This window comes from Rhinichthys klamathensis, unplaced genomic scaffold (assembly GCF_029890125.1).
Source record: "Rhinichthys klamathensis goyatoka isolate OS25496 unplaced genomic scaffold, OSU_Roscu_1.1 h1tg000040l_1, whole genome shotgun sequence".
Taxonomy (NCBI): Eukaryota; Metazoa; Chordata; class Actinopteri; order Cypriniformes; family Leuciscidae; genus Rhinichthys; species Rhinichthys klamathensis.
In genome coordinates this window covers 3,649,100-3,668,149 of record NW_026606587.1, presented here as the reverse complement: position 1 = coordinate 3,668,149, position 19,050 = coordinate 3,649,100, and the positions used below count along the sequence as shown (strand labels likewise).

Below are 19,050 nucleotides of genomic sequence, written 5' to 3'. Positions count from 1 at the left end.
GTCCAGTGTCAAGTACCCACAGTCAGTGATGGTCTGGGGTGCCATGTCAGCTGCTGGTGTTGGTCCACTGTGTTTTATCAAGGGCAGGGTCAATGCAGCTAGCTATCAGGAGATTTTGGAGCACTTCATGCTTCCATCTGCTGAAAAGCTTTATGGAGATGAAGATTTCATTTTTCAGCACGACCTGGCACCTGCTCACAGTGCCAAAACCACTGGTAAATGGTTTACTGACCATGGTATTACTGTGCTCAATTGGCCTGCCAACTCTCCTGACCTGAACCCCATAGAGAATCTGTGGGATATTGTGAAGAGAAAGTTGAGAGACGCAAGACCCAACACTCTGGATGAGCTTAAGGCCGCTATCGAAGCATCCTGGGCCTCCATAACACCTCAGCAGTGCCACAGGCTGATTGCCTCCATGCCACGCCGCATTGAAGCAGTCATTTCTGCAAAAGGATTCCCGACCAAGTATTGACTATTGAGTGCATAACTGAACATAATTATTTGAAGGTTGACTTTTTTTTTTTTTGTATTAAAAACACTTCTTTTATTGGTCGGATGAAATATGCTAATTTTTTTAGACTTTTCATGAGCTGTTTTGGGTTTTCATGAGCTGTATGCCAAAATCATCAGTATTAAAACAATAAAAGACCTGAAATATTTCAGTTGGTGTGCAATGAATCTAAAATATATGAAAGTTTAATTTTTTTCATTACATTATTTCATTACACAATATGCAATTTTTTTTAGAAGGACCTGTATTTCTAAGTCTGCGTGTAATAGCGAAGTGAGAGAGAGCGTGTTCATAATTTCACATTTTACTTGTAAATGTGTGTGTCGGCAGTGAGTGATAGCTGGATTACTCCATGCTGGCCATTAGGATTAGAGGGAGATCGAGACTCTCGTTCTACAGGATCACACAATCACAACACTAATCCACAGTGGGACAGAAAATGTAATATAGAGGAAGAGAAAAAGAGAGCAGCAACCTATAGATAAAACATAGTCCTCTACCGCAGTGGGCGGCTGAAGAGAGATGAGGTGTTACCTGTGTTAAGTGTTGAAGGTCCTCCAGGGGTGATGCTGTAAATCTGCAGGAACTCCCTCCGCCTGCTGCCTCCCACTATGTTGAAGCCAAAGCCCCGTGGACCCTTCACCAAACGAGTGTGAACCGAGAAGCCTCTCAATTCACCCGGCTGGTCTGTAAACTCTGCCACTACAAAGCACAAAACCAGAGAAAGAAGATGGTGAGAGGTTTAAATATGATGACAGGCAGATTATTTAGGAAATTAACCCATTAAGAGTAAAGAAAAGAAGCAATGATTAACATTACAAAAGATGGATAGTGAAAGGTAAAGATAAATATGAAATTTTTCCAGAGACAAGTGAATCTAATTTCTGTCCCGCTAGCTCAACATGATGCTAGCACTGCTAAGATCATGGAATCAAATCCAAGGGAACACACAAACTGACAAAAATGTATACCTTGAATGCACTGTAAGTAGCTTTGTAAGTCTGTAAGTGTCTGCCAAATGCATGAATTTGAAATGTCTGAAGGAAAAGAGAGGTAGAAGTACAGACAGAGGTAAGCATTTGCATGTTTGAGCACACCGTTCAAGCGTATGTTGAACAGCAGATTCGCATGCAGCACTTTACAGCACAAAATGTAAAAACATAACCACCCAAAGCAAACATGGAATTTTAAAGCTGTAATGACATCTTGTTCTTATAACCTAAACTATTTACATTTATACCACCCTCTACAGTTAGCATTGATGAACTGCATCTTATATACAGACTTCAAAGCAATAACTTTGTACACTTTTAGTATTATTTTCTTACTAAGGAGTACTAAAGCACTGAAGAGTATAATACTGGTATTTCAGATGATTTATAGACATTTTATTTTATTCATTATTATTTTATATATATGTGTGTATATATATATATGATATAACTAAATATACAGTTTATAAAATAAATGTCTAAAATGATTTATCTGGTCACCAGGTTATCATTTGCTTGTCATGACATAAGAATTCAATTAAAGAAAAAACATAAAAAGTAAACAATGTTACTTATTTTCAATGTTATTTCTAATCCAATCTAAAAAGAGTTTGTGTCTTCAGTTCTTTGTAATTTCATGGAAATAATGACCAGTACATTCTTCAAAATCTCATTTGTAATCACTCATCATGTTATACAAGCATAGATAAACAGATACTTAACCTGAAATACTTAGAAAAAGATATTTTAAAAAGTTTGCATGTGCGTTTTTTGGTTAAGTATCATATTTGATACATCAGGCCTTTATGACTCTATATACTAGTATGATATAGGATATAATTTGGATCTTATACTCGAGAAGAAAAAATACATCAATCTTATTCAGTGACCCAAACTGAGCAAAAATATGCAATTGGTGCATTTGTTGATATTTATATGTCCAAAAAATGAGATGAAATTCTGATAGCTTGTAATAAGATTTTATGTATAACAGTTTAGCAGATTACTTACATCATTCAATAACTCCTGATAATATGTTTTAGTAAGATTATTTTTAAATGCTCAGTTTTATCAAAGTTCTTCAGTTTTTATTGTGTGTGTGTGTGTGTGGGGGGGGGGGGGGGGGGGGGGCATTGTATTGCAATGCAATACAATGATGATTGAGAGATGAACAAATTAACATTCCTCAAAAGCCTGATGCATCATATTTGATACTCACATTTTTATATGATTTAAACAATGCATTGCAATGTATTGCATTGCATTGTATTGCAATGCAATACAATGATGATTGAGAGATGAACAAATTAACATTCCTCAAAAGCCTGATGCATCATATTTGATACTCACATTTTTATATGATTTAAAAAAATATTATGAATAATCAAGTAAACCTAAGTTGCTTCAATCTAGTAAATTATCATCTTGAGATACTACTAAGAATATAGTTAGTATGTTATTCTTGCATTTACTTTATAAAATCAGTATAGATTTTACAGCAGAAAGACACGTACACTACGGTCTAAAGAAGGGCATTTTGAGAAATATACTAAAAGGCATTTTACTTGCTAAAAAGTATCATATCTTGCAAATAGCTATCAATCAGGTGACAGAGGTTTTCAGCTAAATCTTGATGCCTTAGAAAAATTGTGTATCAAATATGATAGAGTAGGCTTATACTTGGGTTAAGAACATGTTAAATCTTCCATACATAGGTAGGTTTAAAATATACACAAATTGTACTACCTGAATTGATCAACTGAAGAAATAACCAGAATGGGCCTACCTTACAAACATTTTTGAGTAGCTTTTTTTAGAAAGGGAAGATGTTTTGCTCATGGGTGATATTTCATGCATGGTAAGGCTCAATGATGAGTAAAAGTGGGTATTTTTTTTGTTAACCATTTGGCATAAAAATCACACCGTGACAGTCCTATATATAGACTTTATTTACCCGCAAAAGAGTTGTGCAACCTCACTTCTTTTTTTATCAAACTGTCAAGCAAATATCCTAATGCAGCTGCAGCACCACAGGAAGTAGCGTATTTACAAGATAATAAAAACTCTAGATAAAAAAAAGTGTGGACTAAAACTTTTATACAGTGCATATACTAAATATTTATTGTTATTTACATCTAAAACTGTTACATGACTTAAACCCTAATGGAAACAATGCAATAGAATAGAATAGAATAGAATAGAATAGAATAGAATAGAATAGAATAGAATAGAATAGAATAGAATAGAATAGAATAGAATAGAATAGAATAGAATAGAATCTTACATTCTGACATACAGACATTCTCTCTGCTGTGAGTTCGGCGATTAAGCCAAGAGGATGGCTTTAGATGATGGCTGCAGGACAAACACATAACACAAGATGTCAGTGTTGTCATTGAAAACATCACTGTGCATGACTGGAAGCATTTCTTCACAATTCAAATATCACACTTAAAAGAATTGTGTTGCTAATAAATGTTCTATGGACTGCATAATAAAAAAGCAGCTAATCATGTACTTGTTCATAGTTAAGATAGCAAAAAAGTCTTACATTTTTAAATGGGAGGACAAAATATTTCCATATCTCTTGATGTCAAAATCCAATTCAGACTCTACCATCTGTGTCTTGGTTGAAGCCAAATTATATAGATGTCAACCAGCACAGGTTGTGTGACATTCCCTCATCCTCAAAACCAAGATCAAAGATATCCAAGGTCAATAAAATATGACCCAAACTGCATTAAAACAAACAGATTTACATTTAAGAGACTTTTAGTAATATCAACAAACATATTTGGGTCACACTTTATATTAGGTGTCTTTAACTACTGTATACTTACTACTATAGTTACAATGTACTGAGTGTGTTCATGTTGTATTGCCAAACACCTTTTCTGCTTTTGAGCTGAGGTACAGGTAAAGTTCGGGACAGGTTTTGTGGTATGGTTAGGTTTAAGGGTGGTTTAAGAGGGAAGGGTCACTAGTGTATTAGCAAGTAGAACCCAATTTTGGGGCCACTTGTAAGCAAAAAACCCATTGTATAGACAAAAACAGAAGAGAAATTCTTCAAAATATCTTCTTTTATGTTCTGCTTTTTTGGATGAACCATTGATATCCATTGATTCTATTGAAAAACAGGGTCCTGAAGTAAAACCAGCTGTGTTTTTAGTGCTCTAAATCTTGTGGTCTATGGGATTTACACAGTATAAATCATTCATAGTGATCATTTATCTTCTTACTCTTTGTAATAGGCATTCCCTGAGTCGCTGTACATCATCTCCCAGTTTTCTGACCCTGTCACCCGTGCTCCTCTACGAGGTCCGAGCCCATTCTCCAAGGCACTGCCGTCTCCTCCACTTGAATTTCGTGATTGGCTGGGGGATGAAGTGGGTACGGGGGCACTGCTCGCCCCAAGCGAACCACCTAAAACACCAATGAAGAGAAAACAAACTGAAACACAAAGACTATTCTGTCTGAGAGCTTCCATTTAAACATTCATTGAATTATTATTCATAGTCATTCTCTTTTCTATTTAGTACTAAATGGGTTTATTTCTACTATTGGACACATGAAAGCAAGAACAGCAAAATTAAACTATTATTGTGCATTACCATTATATAGGTTTCTATTTATAGTTTGCCATTTACATTTTCATTATGTCACCTGAGTTTGCATGTGTGTGTGTGTGTGTGTGTATGTGTGGTTCAGGTACACCCTACGTTATGGGGACAAAATGTCCCCACAAAGATGGCACAAACAGCTTATGTTTTTTTTGGAAAACAGCTTATAAATCATACTAAGTGTCGTTTTCTAAAAAAAGGTAAAAAGGTATAGGTTTAGGGTTAGGGGATAGGATATACAGTTTGTACAGTATAAAAATCATTATGTCTATGGAATGTCCCCATAAAGCATTAAAACCCAACGTACGTGTCAGCTAAATATGTTTACCATACTATAACTGAACTGATCAAATAGTGTTTAATTCAGCAATTAGAAATGAACTCAGTAATTAGACAGAGAGCACATCATTTTTTAATTCAGGAGTTTCAATCTGACCCATTGCCACAAGAGTATAAAATTAAGCACCCATCCACACAGTCTGCATTTACAAACATTTGTGGAAAAAAAGAGTCGTTCTGAAGAGCTGTGAATTCAAGTGTGGTACTGTAATAGGCTGATACCTATCGCACCTTTGCGATAAGTCAGTTCATGAAATTTCATGAGAAATTTCATGCTAGATATTTCATGGTCAACTGTAAGTGGTATTATTTGGAAGTGGGAGCTTTTAGGAACAGCAGCCACTCAGCCATGAAGCAGAAGACCATGTAAAGTCACAGAGTAGGGTCACCGAGTGCTGAGGCGCATGGTGTGTAAACTTCAACACTCTGCCGATTCTATAGCTGAAGAGTTCCAAACTTCCACTGGCATTAATACCAGCACAAAAACTGTGAGGCGGGAGCTTCATGGAATGGGTTTCCATGGCCGAGCATCTGATGAAGTGGTGTAAAGAGTGCTGAGGCTAGTCCTAAAATGGTCCAGGTCATACTTAGGAGGGAGAGGTTATTATGTGAGTATAGGAGACCATAAGTCTGAGTGGACATCCATGACATGTGGAGTCCCTCAAGGCTCAATTCTTGCGCCACTCCTGTTCAACCTGTACATGCTCCCACTGAGCCAAATAATGAGAAAGAACCGAATCTCTTACCACAGCCATGCAGACGACACACAGCTCTACTTAGCCCTATCGCCTAACGACTACAGCCCCATTGACTCCCTGTGCCAATGCATTGATGAAGTAAACAGTTGGATGTGGCAAAACTTTCTTCAGTTAAACAAAGACAAAACTGAAGTCATTGCGTTTGGAAACAAAGATGAAGTTCTCAAGGTGAACACATACCTTGACGCTAGGGGTCTAACTACTAAAAATCAAGTCAAGAATCTTGGTGTGTCTCTAGAGTCAGACCTTAGTTTCAGAAGTCATGTCAAAGCAATAACTAAATCTACTATCATCTGAAAAATATTGCAAGAATTAGATGCTTTGTTTCCAGTCAAGACTTAGAGAAACTTGTGCATGCTTTCATCACCAGCAGGGTAGATTATTGTAATGGACTCCTCACTGGCCTTCCTAAAAAGACCATAAGACAGTTGCAGCTCATACAGAACGCTGCTGCCAGAATCCTGAGCAGAACCAGAAAATATGAACACATCACACCAGTCCTCAGGTCTTTACACTGGCTCCCAGTTACATTTAGGATTGATTTTAAAGTATTATACTGGTATATCATTCAATGGACTAGGACCTCAATACATTGCAGATATGCTCACTGAATATAAAAGATCACTCAGATCATTAGGATCACATCAGCTAGAAATACCAAGGGTTCACTCTAAGCACGGCGAGTCTGCTTTTAGCTATGCCAGCCGCAGCTGGAACCAGCTTCCAGAGGAGATCAGATGTGTGCTCCTACAGTAGTCACATTCAAATCCAGACTCAAAACACTTCTGTTTATGAGCATTTACTGAATGAGCACTGTGCCACTGTAAGTCCGACTGTTTGCACTGTATTTTATTTTTTATTCTAAACTGTTTTAATTATTCTTATTTCTTTTGATCATTTTAATTTCTTCTATGTAAAGCACTTTGAATTACCATTGTGTATGAAATATGCTATATAAATATACTTGCCTTGCCTAAAGCACGGCACCAGTGGACTCTGGAGCAGTGGAAATGTGTTCTGTGGAGTGATGAATCACGCTTCCCTGTTTGGCAGTCTGATGGGAGAGTCTGGGTTTGGCAGATGCCAGGAAAACATTGCCTACAGTATCTTGACTGCATTGTGCAAACTCTAAAGTTTGGTGGAGGAGGGATAAAGATTTGGGGCTGTTTTTCAGATGTTAGCTATTGGGCCCTTACTTCCGGTGAAGGAAAATCTTAATGCTTCGACATACCTAGATATTTTGGACAATGCTGCTTCCAAGTTTGTGGGCACAGTTTGGGGAATGCCCTTTTCTATTCCAGCATGACTTTGCCCCAGAGCACAAAGCAAGCTCCAAAAAGACATGGTTGGATAAGTTTGGTGTTGAAGAACTTGACTGGCCCACAGAGAGCCCTGACCTCAACCCCATCGAACACCCCTGGGATGAACCGGAACAGAGATTGCAAAAGCAGGCTTTTTCGTCCAACTTCAGTGTCTGATCTCACAAATGCTCTACTGGATGAAAGGGCAAAAAATCCCACAGAAACACTTGTGGAAAGCCTTCCCAGAAGAGTGGAAGCTGTTATAGCTGCAAAGGGGGACCAACTCTTAGAAATGCAATGTCATTGAAGTCCCTGTAGCTGTAATTTTACATGACAGCCATCGGCACAGATCCTCAGCAAAGACCACGGGAACCAGACAAGTCCTCTGAACCTACGACCATACTACGTCCATACCTATCTTCAACCAAAGGAACTGGATGAAATATTTGAATGCTACCGATACACAATCTAATTATGACTTATGCGGCCTGAATCATAATCACACCATGTTCGTTCATTTGCACTGACACTATGGGATGGCAACGGAACTGAGCTAGACGATGACATCACTGTTTTCTGCAAAACTGCTTTATAGATGAAATGAACTAATTTAATAATTGATGATCTTCACAACGGAACTGAATCAACTCTGAACTGACTTCAGCTGAACAATGACATTATTTTCTTTTAGAGCTGCTGTACAGCCGAAAATAAACTGTTTGCATCATTGAATCATTTTCCTGTTATCACTGAAAAGCTGCTTTGAAACAATCTAAAAAGTGCTATAGAAATAAAGATGATTTGACTTAATGGTCAGGTGTCGCAATACTTTTGTCCATGTAGCGTACGACAACACTAACAGTGGTTTAGTGCATCACTTTCAATTCATTTATTCAAAAATATATGACAAATTAAATAAAAAAATAATGGCTTGAATATACCTCTTCTATAAAGAGAATGTTTTTCCTTTTTGAGTTCAAATGTATTACTATATTTTTGTTCATAAAATTGAAATATCAGGAATACAACTGTTCTGATATCATGATGAAGAAAAAGAATGAAACTCTCAGTAATATTCTTTTTAAGTAGTTTTGAAAAATATTTTATTTCATAGTTAAGCAGTTTTGTCTTAAAATATTATCTAAAAATGTTATGACATATATCAGGTTGTTAATGCCATGCCCAAAAACGTTAATGATCTTTATGAATTATTAATTAATTTTATTTTTACTGATTACTGAATTTTATTTCAGTAATCAAGGGTATTCCATACATATAAAATAGGAGGTTCACTATGGTGATTAAATGTGTTTGTCATTCCCAAAACAAACTTTTTAGAAATTTGATTAAGCTAAAAAGCAATACCAAGTTTTCCCCATTCTAAATTCTAAAGGAAATCGCTTCAGTGTCAATTGTGAAATGTACTGTGCGCAGGGTCAGCATAAGACACGGAGCGCTACATTGAATCCATAGAGGCAGATCGGTATGTTGATTGGCTTCAATGTCATGCTTTGATCGATGCCTCTGTCATCTATGCCACTACCCATGGGCTGAAGACACCAGGGCTTGACAAAAGTGCACAGACAAACAAAACCCAAGTGAACTTAGGAAAGAGTTGACTGGACAGTTTTGTCGGCTTGTAGTCTGAACTCTGAAATGTCTTCTGACATTTATTGTTGCTTCATAGCATAAGTAGTGATGCACTGAAATACATTTTTCACTGAAACACCAAAACCGAAATTACAAATTTCATGTAACTGAAAACCAAACATATACATTTTGGGTAACAACTTTCAGGTAATTGGATAATTGTATGCTGGTCAGAGTGTTGTTTTGTCTGGTGATAAATTAAACTAGTAAAGTTCTTTGGGAATCAGCAACATCTCTATTTTCACATATTTTACATAGTGATACTTCAGGATCCTTTTTGGGCACAGTGAAAAACATTGTCACTGCTGACATGTTCATTTTATCCATGTTGTGAGCACCAAATAGACGCTGACACGGTCAAAGATGGGCAACATCGCTAAAGCGCATATTAAATGTCATTGTTTTGGACATTGTTTTCCTCCAATTGGGTTTTCTGTACTTGCAGATATATAATATTAAGTGTAGCCTACTTAAAGAGAGTACACTTTCATGTCAATGTTTAGTACAAAAGTGCACTTTTTAATAATGTCACATTGAAAGTTTTTCTTTAAAGTACATTTTAAATCATTACGGTTTAATAATAATATAATGTAAAGTGTTTGAATTTATCTGTGTTCAGAAAATTAATATTACATTTAAAAATTGGTCATGAACGGCATTTATTTTTTAAACTTTTATAATGTTCTCTGAGGTCCACTTATAATGTTATCAAGATTTTTACATTTAAAAAAAAAATCCTAATTTAGAACAAATAAGCTATTTTCTATCCTGTTTTTGACCCTCTCTTTCGAACACTCCGTTTTGATGGACGTGTCGCATTCAAGACTTGGAAGTAAACGCCCACTGCTATGATTGCGTAACAGTTTTGCAAAAAAAAAAAAAAAAAAAAGTATTCATTTTTTATTCATGACCCCTTTAAAGTTAATATAGTTAAAAAACATCATTAAAATGTGTGATCGCAAATATATTTCAATACATGAGATACAAATTTTAAATAGAAATTCCATTTAAGTATATTTTACTTATATTAAAGTATATTCATGTAAATAAATGTCAGTACACTTTAACCATATTTCAATAGACAATAGAAGTAATCCTGAAATTACATTTCATGTATTTTAAATATTTAAATTTAAATAACATGCAATTAAGTGTCCAAAACATTACATTTAGTTCACACTTAAATATATTATTTTAAAGTATATTATTTCCGTAACAACTGCTCTTTTTAAAAGTGAGCTAAAGGGTAAGCTAACTTTAAATAATTTTTTTGTACATCTATAATGTGTAACCCACACCAACTTAAATAGAACCGGTATAGAACCGGCTTCACAATAATCTACAGAAAAAAAGAAGAAGCTGTTTGGCTGTTAAACTGAACCCGTCTCTCATTCAACAACTATTCATTAATATAAAGACATCCTCTTATATCACTTGACATACCATATTGCTAGTATAGAAATGAAGGATCCCCAGCTGGGACCTGAACATCTGCAACCTGCACTCTGTATTGAGGTAATTAGCATATTCCCACAAGAATCATAAGCCCAGCTGCAAACAAACACATACACCCTTGGCTGTGGTGTCATATACACACACTCTATCTGCTTTAACAGCACTGATGTTTAGCAAGAGGGGGATTATACCATGAACTCTGACATTCAGATGCTATTTTAGTCATCATGATGGATATGGCCATGAATTTTTTCATATGTATACCATATTACAGTATATTCAATACAATATTGCAAAATGTAAATGTTAGTGTAAATTGACATTTATGCATTTGGTAGATGCTTTTAACCAGAGACTTACATTTCATTTAAAGTATAATACAGTGCATTCCCTGGGAATTGAACCCATGAAGTTGGCATTTGAAATGTCAATTTACCTCTAAATGTTAAGTCAAATTGTTAAATCTGCATCTAAAAGTTTACTCATCACACTCCTACATGTAATGTCAGCAGTGCACAAGTCTCTTTGCATAAGCAGCATTGCATTGAGACTAACTTTTTAATCACAAAACAACCAGTGCTGAAATGTGGCACATAAACCTTTAAGATCGGACTGAAATTATGCAAAATGGTTGGTTTTGGAGTTCTTTGCAATATGTTTTATGCCTTGTGAAAAAGATGTACACTTTAGCATACGTTTAGCACGTATAACAGAAAAAATATACTTTAAAAGAATATACTTAAGTGTATCCTAAATGTAATATTTTCAGACACTTCATTCCATGTTATTTACAAAAAATAAAAATTAAATATACTGTCTTTAATAACACTTAAGTAGCCTTTTATTTCATTGATATTATATTATCTGCATGTATATACTTTTAAGATTTGAAGTACACTACAAGTTCACATTAAATACAATTAAGCGCACTTCTCTTTCACAAGGGATACAAACAATTTTATTTAAAAAAATATCAAAGAAATTTAATTACTTGTGATATGAGCCGATTAAATGTGGTTGAGGCATGCATTCTTGAAGTTGAGCATATTAACTTGATCAAGTTTAGGGGTGGAATGGTGTTTTAAGGTACACTATGTATCTTTTAGTGGTTAAAAAACAAAACATGCATTTTGTGGATAAACATTGGTTGTGCTTTGGCTCTGTGTGACTGTGTGCGGATGAATAATGTTATCCTTTACTGCTCATAAAACATTCACTACTAGGCTTAAGAGATAAGACCAGTTTAGATGAAAGGATCTCAAGCTGATTAGCTGAAGATTAGCCATCTTTACGTCACTTTTACAACATGTCAAATCCATCAGTTCTCGCCATCTCCGAAAAGCAATGCCAATGTTGATTCTCGGTTTATTACAAGCTATATACAATTTTGTTTTAGCCAGTAAACTCTCCTCTCTTCAGTGTTTTTTTTTTTATTTAAATTTTTTTAAAGGGTGATTCCACTGAGGTTGGAGATTTAGCTTCTCCATGTCAACCTTCTACCTTCTGCCACTCCCAAACCATTCACACGTCAAAGTAGCCAGGGAAACTTTTCTCTATTGACGGATATGACGAGAAACGCACGGGCGAGTGATGCATGTACGCAATTTCCAGTAAAACATCCAGTCACGTCGAAAATATAAACACTTATAATAGGCTTGTCATAGTGAATCAGGGTAAGACAAAAACACGTTTTGGAAGAAGGATTGATTATATAATTAATTACTATATTAATTATTACTAATATAGACTTATTTAAATTTTGTTAATTTGGAACAAAACAAAAAAACTTACATAGTGTACCTTTGTCACGATTACCTTGTCTCTGTTTTCATGGACTCTTATTTTGATATTCTTTTGTCTTGTTGTGCCTATGTGCATTTCCTGTTTCCTGTGTTTCCATTGCTGTTAGTTTCTATAGTTTGTAACCATGCCAACTAATCACCTGCACCTGTCTATCATTAGTCCCTTGTTGTCATCTAGTGTATTTAAACCCTCAGTCATCCTCTGTTCATAGTCTTGTGTTAATGTTCTGTGCTGGTATTTCTCTTTATTGTTCCTTGTGTTTTTATTTTACATCTGCTTCAAGCCTCTTGAATCTGGATTATCAAGTCAAGCCAGTATACATGACAATCTTTAAGATACTGGAAAAGTCATAAAATAAAACATACCCAGACAAACATAATCCTGGCAGTGGTGCTATCTTTTTCAAGGTGAGAGCATCCATGCCCTGTGAAGTATGTAGGTCAGAATAGTATCCTCTCAAATGTGTGGCTGGTGGGCAGATTGCAGTAAGCACAGATGGTTTATGACTAGGATCTGAGCTGTTCAAGTCTCTCAAAGGTCTTTGCAACTAGTTAGCAGTCTTAGGAATGTTGATGTTCTCATTTTGTTGTAAAGAAACAGCGCCAAGGCTATTTTTTTATGGATTTCAGGGGGAAACAGAGGCTGAGCTTGATCCCATACTGACCTTTTGTTTGCTCTAAAAGCAACATTGATTGCACTTTGTCTATCTTCAAAACCCAACATATGTATACAAGTCATGTGTACTTCAATCATGCATTTGGACCAGAAAAAAAGACATTTAAATGATCAAATCTGTGGGTTTAATAACAGGATAATCCTTTGTAATGATGTGACAAGCCTCTGTGATATATTGTGTTTTGTGCCCACACAGTCCCCTCAGATCCAAATGTCAGGGAAAGGTGGAATAATAATAAATGACAAGAAAACCTGAAATATAACAAAAGGCACGCAGGTTTGTAGGCTTCTCAAGAAGAAAGAGAATATGTTAGAGCTGACAATAGAGGGGGATAATAGAGACTGAAAAAGCTGGCTGGTATTGTTTGCCTGGTAACTGTCACTTTGAGCATGAAAGACAAGAGAAAAACTGGGATTTTTTATGCATCAACAATTACAGCCACACTTTTGGTCTTGTATGTATTAGCTTGATCTGATTAATTTAAGAATGGCATCAATTATCAAAATTTAGATTTTTAAAAGCAAAATGACAAAGAAATTGGCTATTGTGTGTTTATATAGCCCATATTGTCATTGGTTAGAGGATTTGAGTCCATTCTGAAGTATAGAAATAGTACTTTCAGACCACAAATGACAGCGTTCCATAACTCAATCCAAGATCACCAGAATACAATGGAAAAACAGGGAGACGATGTGGTTTGAATCCTTTAAAAAATAAATGGTCTCCTTTAAATTTAGTTAATTTTTTAGATCATAAATTATATTGTTATATTGTCACGCAAGTTGCAGTCTGAATTGAATTAGATGAGATGTTTGTACCAAAAAAATGCACCTTTCGCGTTTTCAGTGCTGTTGTCCTCGCAGTCTTCACAAACAACAACAACAACATAACACCCAATCAGGTGTTGTCACAAGGATGAAGATGAAGACGGAGGAGAGTTAAAAAAGGTTCCTACAAACAAAATGGTTCTTTAATGAAAACAAACTCAGGTAATCTACAATGATGAGGAGAAAGTAACAGCATGTGTGTAACATGCACACACAAACAACAACCTACAAACGCAGAGTGAAGGTAAGGATCTTAAATAAACAGTGATAATGAGGAGATGAAGAACAGGTGTGATGATCTGATGAGTGTCCATGACAACTGATGAGTGGCGGGAAAATAAAACACATGTGATGAATGAAACCAGACTGAAAGTCCATGAAAGTGAAACTTAAAGGGATAGTTCACTTTGAAATTAATTGTTGATATGTTTTAGCTTACCTCCAGTGCATCCAAGATGTAGGTGTCTTTGTTTCCACAGTATCTTCAATTTTGATAATTTTAGGTAAAACCGTTGTTGTCTGTCAGTCATACAATGGAGGTGAAGGGGGTCCTCCTCAAAGAGCAGTCAAAATTAAACATTATTTAATGACTCATAAATGTAAGTACACATTGATGCCCTAAGACACGAAACGAGTGGTTTTTGTGAGAAAACGAACAGTATTTATATTGTTTTTACCTCTTGTAACCACAGCCATGCCCAAGTTATCTGAGGGCGCGGACGCTTCCGTGTGTGACGTGTACGCAGACTGGTGCATATATATATATATACCCTAGATGTCGCCTTGGCTAAGGTTTCGTTCCAATGAACTGCCGTCGCCAAGGCGACATCTAGTTTATCTATGCACCAGTCTGCGTACACGTCACACACGGAAGCGTCCGCGCCCTCAGATCACTTGGACGTGGCTGTGGTTACAAGAGGTAAAAACGATATAAATACTGTTCGTTTTCTCACAAAAACCGCTCGTTTCGTGTCTTAGGGCATCAATGTGTACTTACATTTATGAGTCATTAAATAATGTTTAATTTTGACTGCTCTTTGAGGAGGACCCCCTTCACCTCCATTGTATGACTGACAGACAACAACGGTTTTACCTAAAATTATCAAAATTGAAGATACTGTGGAAACAAAGACACCTACATCTTGGATGCACTGGAGGTAAGCTAAAACATATCAAAAATTAATTTCAAAGTGAACTATCCCTTTAAGATGAATAAGTCCAGGTAACTGTGACAGGTGTAGTCCAATTCATGGTCTTGTCCAATTTCATGACTCTTATTGTTGGTTTTTGAATAGTTCAAAATGATTCAGGAATTTACAAATTACCAGAGTTGAATCAGCATGATGAATCCTTCACTCCCTCAATGAACTCACTAACTGAACTGCAAGTTAACGTTACTATAAGTAATGCTTTGAAATTCAGCAAGTTTTGCTTCAATGACTCATTCATACGACATAAAAAAGACAGAAACTTTTTATTACTACCACAGTGCTTCTCTGACCAGAAATCAATCTGCACACATTTTTTTTGTATTGTCCATTCTGATTTTGAGAGAAAATGTAGAATAAAGTGGATTGGATTTAAATATAGCAAAACAAATCAATTGAAAGGGAGTGTTGTAGACAGGGCTGTGTCCTTTCTCCTTTGCTCTTTATTATGTACACTGATAGCTGCAGGACTTCCCAACAGGGTAGCTACCTTGTGAAATTTTCTGATGACACTGCCCTACTGTCACTTCTTCGGGGGGCCCAATCGGGCCATGGAAGTGCCTTATCACAATTTGTGAATTGGTGTGATGATAACTTACTGGACTTTAATGTGACCAAAAACTAAGGAGTTAATCATTGATTTTAGAAATAACCGTTTTAACCCAGAAGCCAGCATCATTCATGGCGAAAATGTTGAAATTGTAGAGACGTATAAGTACTTAGGAACCATGTTTGACTCTAACCTCAAGTTTGACAAAAACACAGAGTCAATCACTAAGCGGGGACAACAAAGAATCCACTTGATGTGGAAGCTAAATTCTTTCAATGTATCTCAGAGGATCTTATGTAACTTTTATTATTCATTTATTGAAAGCCTTTTAACATTTTCTTTTATCTGCTGGTTTTATGGATTGTCTGTGGGGGACAAGAATAGCCTCAGCAGTATTGTTAAAATCTGCTCCAAGATCATTGGAGTTCAGTTGACAGACCTACACCCCCTTTGGAAAAAGACGGGTGCTCTAGAAGGCTAGACAGGTCATGAGTTATCCTGACCATGTTCTTGGTCAGGAATTCTGTCTGATGCCCTCAGGACGGCGCTACCTTGCCTTACTAACAGATATGGAAATTCTTTTATTCCCTCTGCCATCAGGTTTTTAAATACTGTTGACAGCGGCAACTAGATATGTGCCAGGCATCGTAAACCTCTGTATTTACTATGTATTTATTATTTACTTAGTATTATTATCTATTTATTTATCTATTTATCTACTTGAACGTCGGTCTCTGCTTAGTTTATGTATTGTGGCCTGTGTATTTGCTTTGTTCTGGGGCCCAAATGCAATATGATGTCCTTGACAGTGTTTCTGAATGCTTGACTAAGTGTTGTCTTCTTTTCTTGTTGATACGACTGGTGGGCTAAAACTGAATTGCCCTACGGGGATAAATAAAGTTGTTTGAATTAAATTGAATTGAATTGTACTCTCAAAATCAAAATTGCCAATATACTTAATGAACAAACACACAAGGGGCAGTGGATGTCTATACTGTATATGGATGTGTTTACATTGACTGTGCATCTGCAACCTAGTTATTCACATGTATGAATATGTATGTCAGCAAATAGACATTAAAGGTCACCCAAAAATTAACATTCTGTCATTATTTACTCACGCTCAAGTTTTTCCAAACCCATATGAATTTCTTTCTTCTGCTGAACACAAAAGAAGATATTTTGAAGAATATGGGGAACTAAACAGTAGATGTGCCCCATTGAATTCCATTTTTTTTCCATACTATGGAAGTCATGGAAGGTTTGGAAAAACTTCAGGGTGAGTAAATGATGACACAATTAAAATTTTTGGTTTGGGTAAATAAAAGTTCCCTTTAAGCATTTAGTTTATCATTAATGTGATAATTCTTCATGGATATTACACATTGTGTTATACACAGAAACACAAACCAGCACATTCTCGTCTCTGAAATGTTATTTATAGCTCAGTGGTTTTCACAGCCATAGACTGCACAATTCTCTGACATTTTCGATGAAAATTAATTAATGTGATAAACAGCATCATATTAACCGTTCCAAGATGGCGGACGTGTCGACTTGTCTGGAGCGGTCGAATGAGCCATCTACTTATACATATCTATAGATGTGTAGGTATTCTTCCTACCTGATAGACCTGAGTCCTCCTCACTGTTGTCGCCCTCCTCGCCTGCCTTCTCCAGGTTGCTGAGGGACTTGCTACGGGTACGGAAGTTTCTCAGCAGGTTGCGGTGCTCCTGGTAGGTGATGGGAGGGCTTTCTGGACCGATGTGAACAGGACGAGGGGTTCCGTAGTAGTTCCCTAATCCAGGAAATATAAGAAGCTTCTCACTCAGGCCTTCCAGGGACAGTTATAATACTGCTTGGAAGTTATTTTGTTCATGAAGTGTTGATTTAGTTCCTTTATTTTAGGGTCTATTAGTGTTGGTAGTTATATCCTCTGCAAAACACTGAATCACCCTAACCTCATGGTACAGGAAACATGTTACATTTTCTCTCTCTCTCTCTCTCTCTCTCTCTCTCTCTCTCTCTCTCTCTCTCTCTCTCTCTCTCTCTCTCTCTCTCTCTCTCTCTCTCTCTCTTTAATTTATTATTATACAATGTGTATTTAATGATTTTTTTTATTAACAAAGTTCGGGAGGAACACGTTCAAATGATCTCAATCAGCACAAGAGGAGGCCTATATATAGCCTACACACCTATGTTCCTCAATAGTTTTCCGAATCCCTCCAGCTCCTCACTATTGGCTGGTTCCCATCCCACCCAGGAATATGGGGGGAGTACTCTGGGTTTGGGCCAAATTCCGACTTTGGAGCTCTCCCTTCGCCAAATACGCATACTCTCTACTCTATTTGAATATTTGTAAGTGTGAACAAATGAAACACAATTAAAGGATTTACATTCTAGGGATTTATGGCTAGTGGTTAAAGCCATGGATATGCTGTATTATTTCTTGCAGAGTGAATCAATAGCTTTATTTCAATACAAATAGCTAACAGGAGCAACAAATCAAGGTCACCTTAAAAACAGAAGATAATCCATTATATTGTTATAGTATGTTCTCTAAAAACATAAAAACCACCTCAAGGATGGAATACTATACAACAGGGGTGACATTATATCTTCGGATGGTACAGATTTTGAACGCGTCCTGATCTCCATCTGTTATTGATTGAGTAACTTGCCTTTGCAGTGGTAAGTAAATCATACCCTGCCGTGCCGGCAAGGTGAGAATGGCGTTTACGGCATTTTGTAAATGCGTCTGCATTTTTTATGCTAATTCATTTTATTCGTTTAATCAGGCGGGGTAGGCGATCCTGCCCCTGAGAGCCATAGCTTACATGCTAAAGGCACATGTGTCTCAGAGCCCACAGTAATGATGCTGAGAGAGGAATGAGCTTGGAATTCCACACTGAACACTGAATTGCGATACATTTGCCATGAAATGCCTATATTGAAGGGTATTTCTGTGTAATGGACAATGAGCTTTTATCTATAGTGTAAACTGACATTATGTGGCTCAAAGTAGTGTAAGCATTTCTGCAATTTACTATACAAAATTATAATACTATGTTCAAACATAAAGACATGAGACAGACTGAGATAAACTGAAGGTAAATTAAACTTGCTCTTATTATCAGTTTTACTTCCTCGTGTGAAATATCACTCTATTTTAGATATTTTATAAGACCTCAATCAAGTTTTGCTTCTCCAAACATGTTAGAAAATATAACATTAAAATACCATTAAAATAAGGATGTTACAGAAGAAATAGGATACTAACCAATTTAGAAAATTGTGAAATTCATGTAAACTGTTCACTTAAATTGTTATGCTGACTATATAATATAATATAATAAT

The 19,050-nt window shown here is 36.2% G+C and overlaps 1 protein-coding gene and 1 long non-coding RNA gene across 9 annotated transcripts in view; one reads left to right on the top strand and one right to left on the bottom strand.

The window, feature by feature from the left end:
* Positions 1 to 19,050, bottom strand: part of LOC130081920 (membrane-associated guanylate kinase, WW and PDZ domain-containing protein 1) — a 115,761-nt gene that overhangs the window by 34,133 nt on the left and 62,578 nt on the right. For 6 of the 8 annotated variants that reach the window (XM_056246645.1, XM_056246646.1, XM_056246647.1 and 3 more), the window contains exons 5-9: positions 17,318 to 17,491; positions 4,746 to 4,929; positions 3,791 to 3,861; positions 1,486 to 1,551; positions 1,049 to 1,216 (exon numbers count right to left, since the gene is read on the bottom strand). In XM_056246645.1, coding sequence (XP_056102620.1) covers positions 1,049 to 1,216; positions 1,486 to 1,551; positions 3,791 to 3,861; positions 4,746 to 4,929; positions 17,318 to 17,491 — 663 coding nt within the window. The remainder of the gene's footprint in view (positions 1 to 1,048; positions 1,217 to 1,485; positions 1,552 to 3,790; positions 3,862 to 4,745; positions 4,930 to 17,317; positions 17,492 to 19,050) is intronic. The other 2 variants (XM_056246644.1, XM_056246648.1) reach the window with 1 other exon arrangement.
* The window catches only part of LOC130081933 (uncharacterized), a 65,553-nt gene continuing 61,322 nt past the window's right edge, over positions 14,820 to 19,050 (top strand). Inside the window, exon 1 of the long non-coding RNA XR_008806728.1 lies at positions 14,820 to 15,092. This is a non-coding gene — a long non-coding RNA (uncharacterized LOC130081933). The remainder of the gene's footprint in view (positions 15,093 to 19,050) is intronic.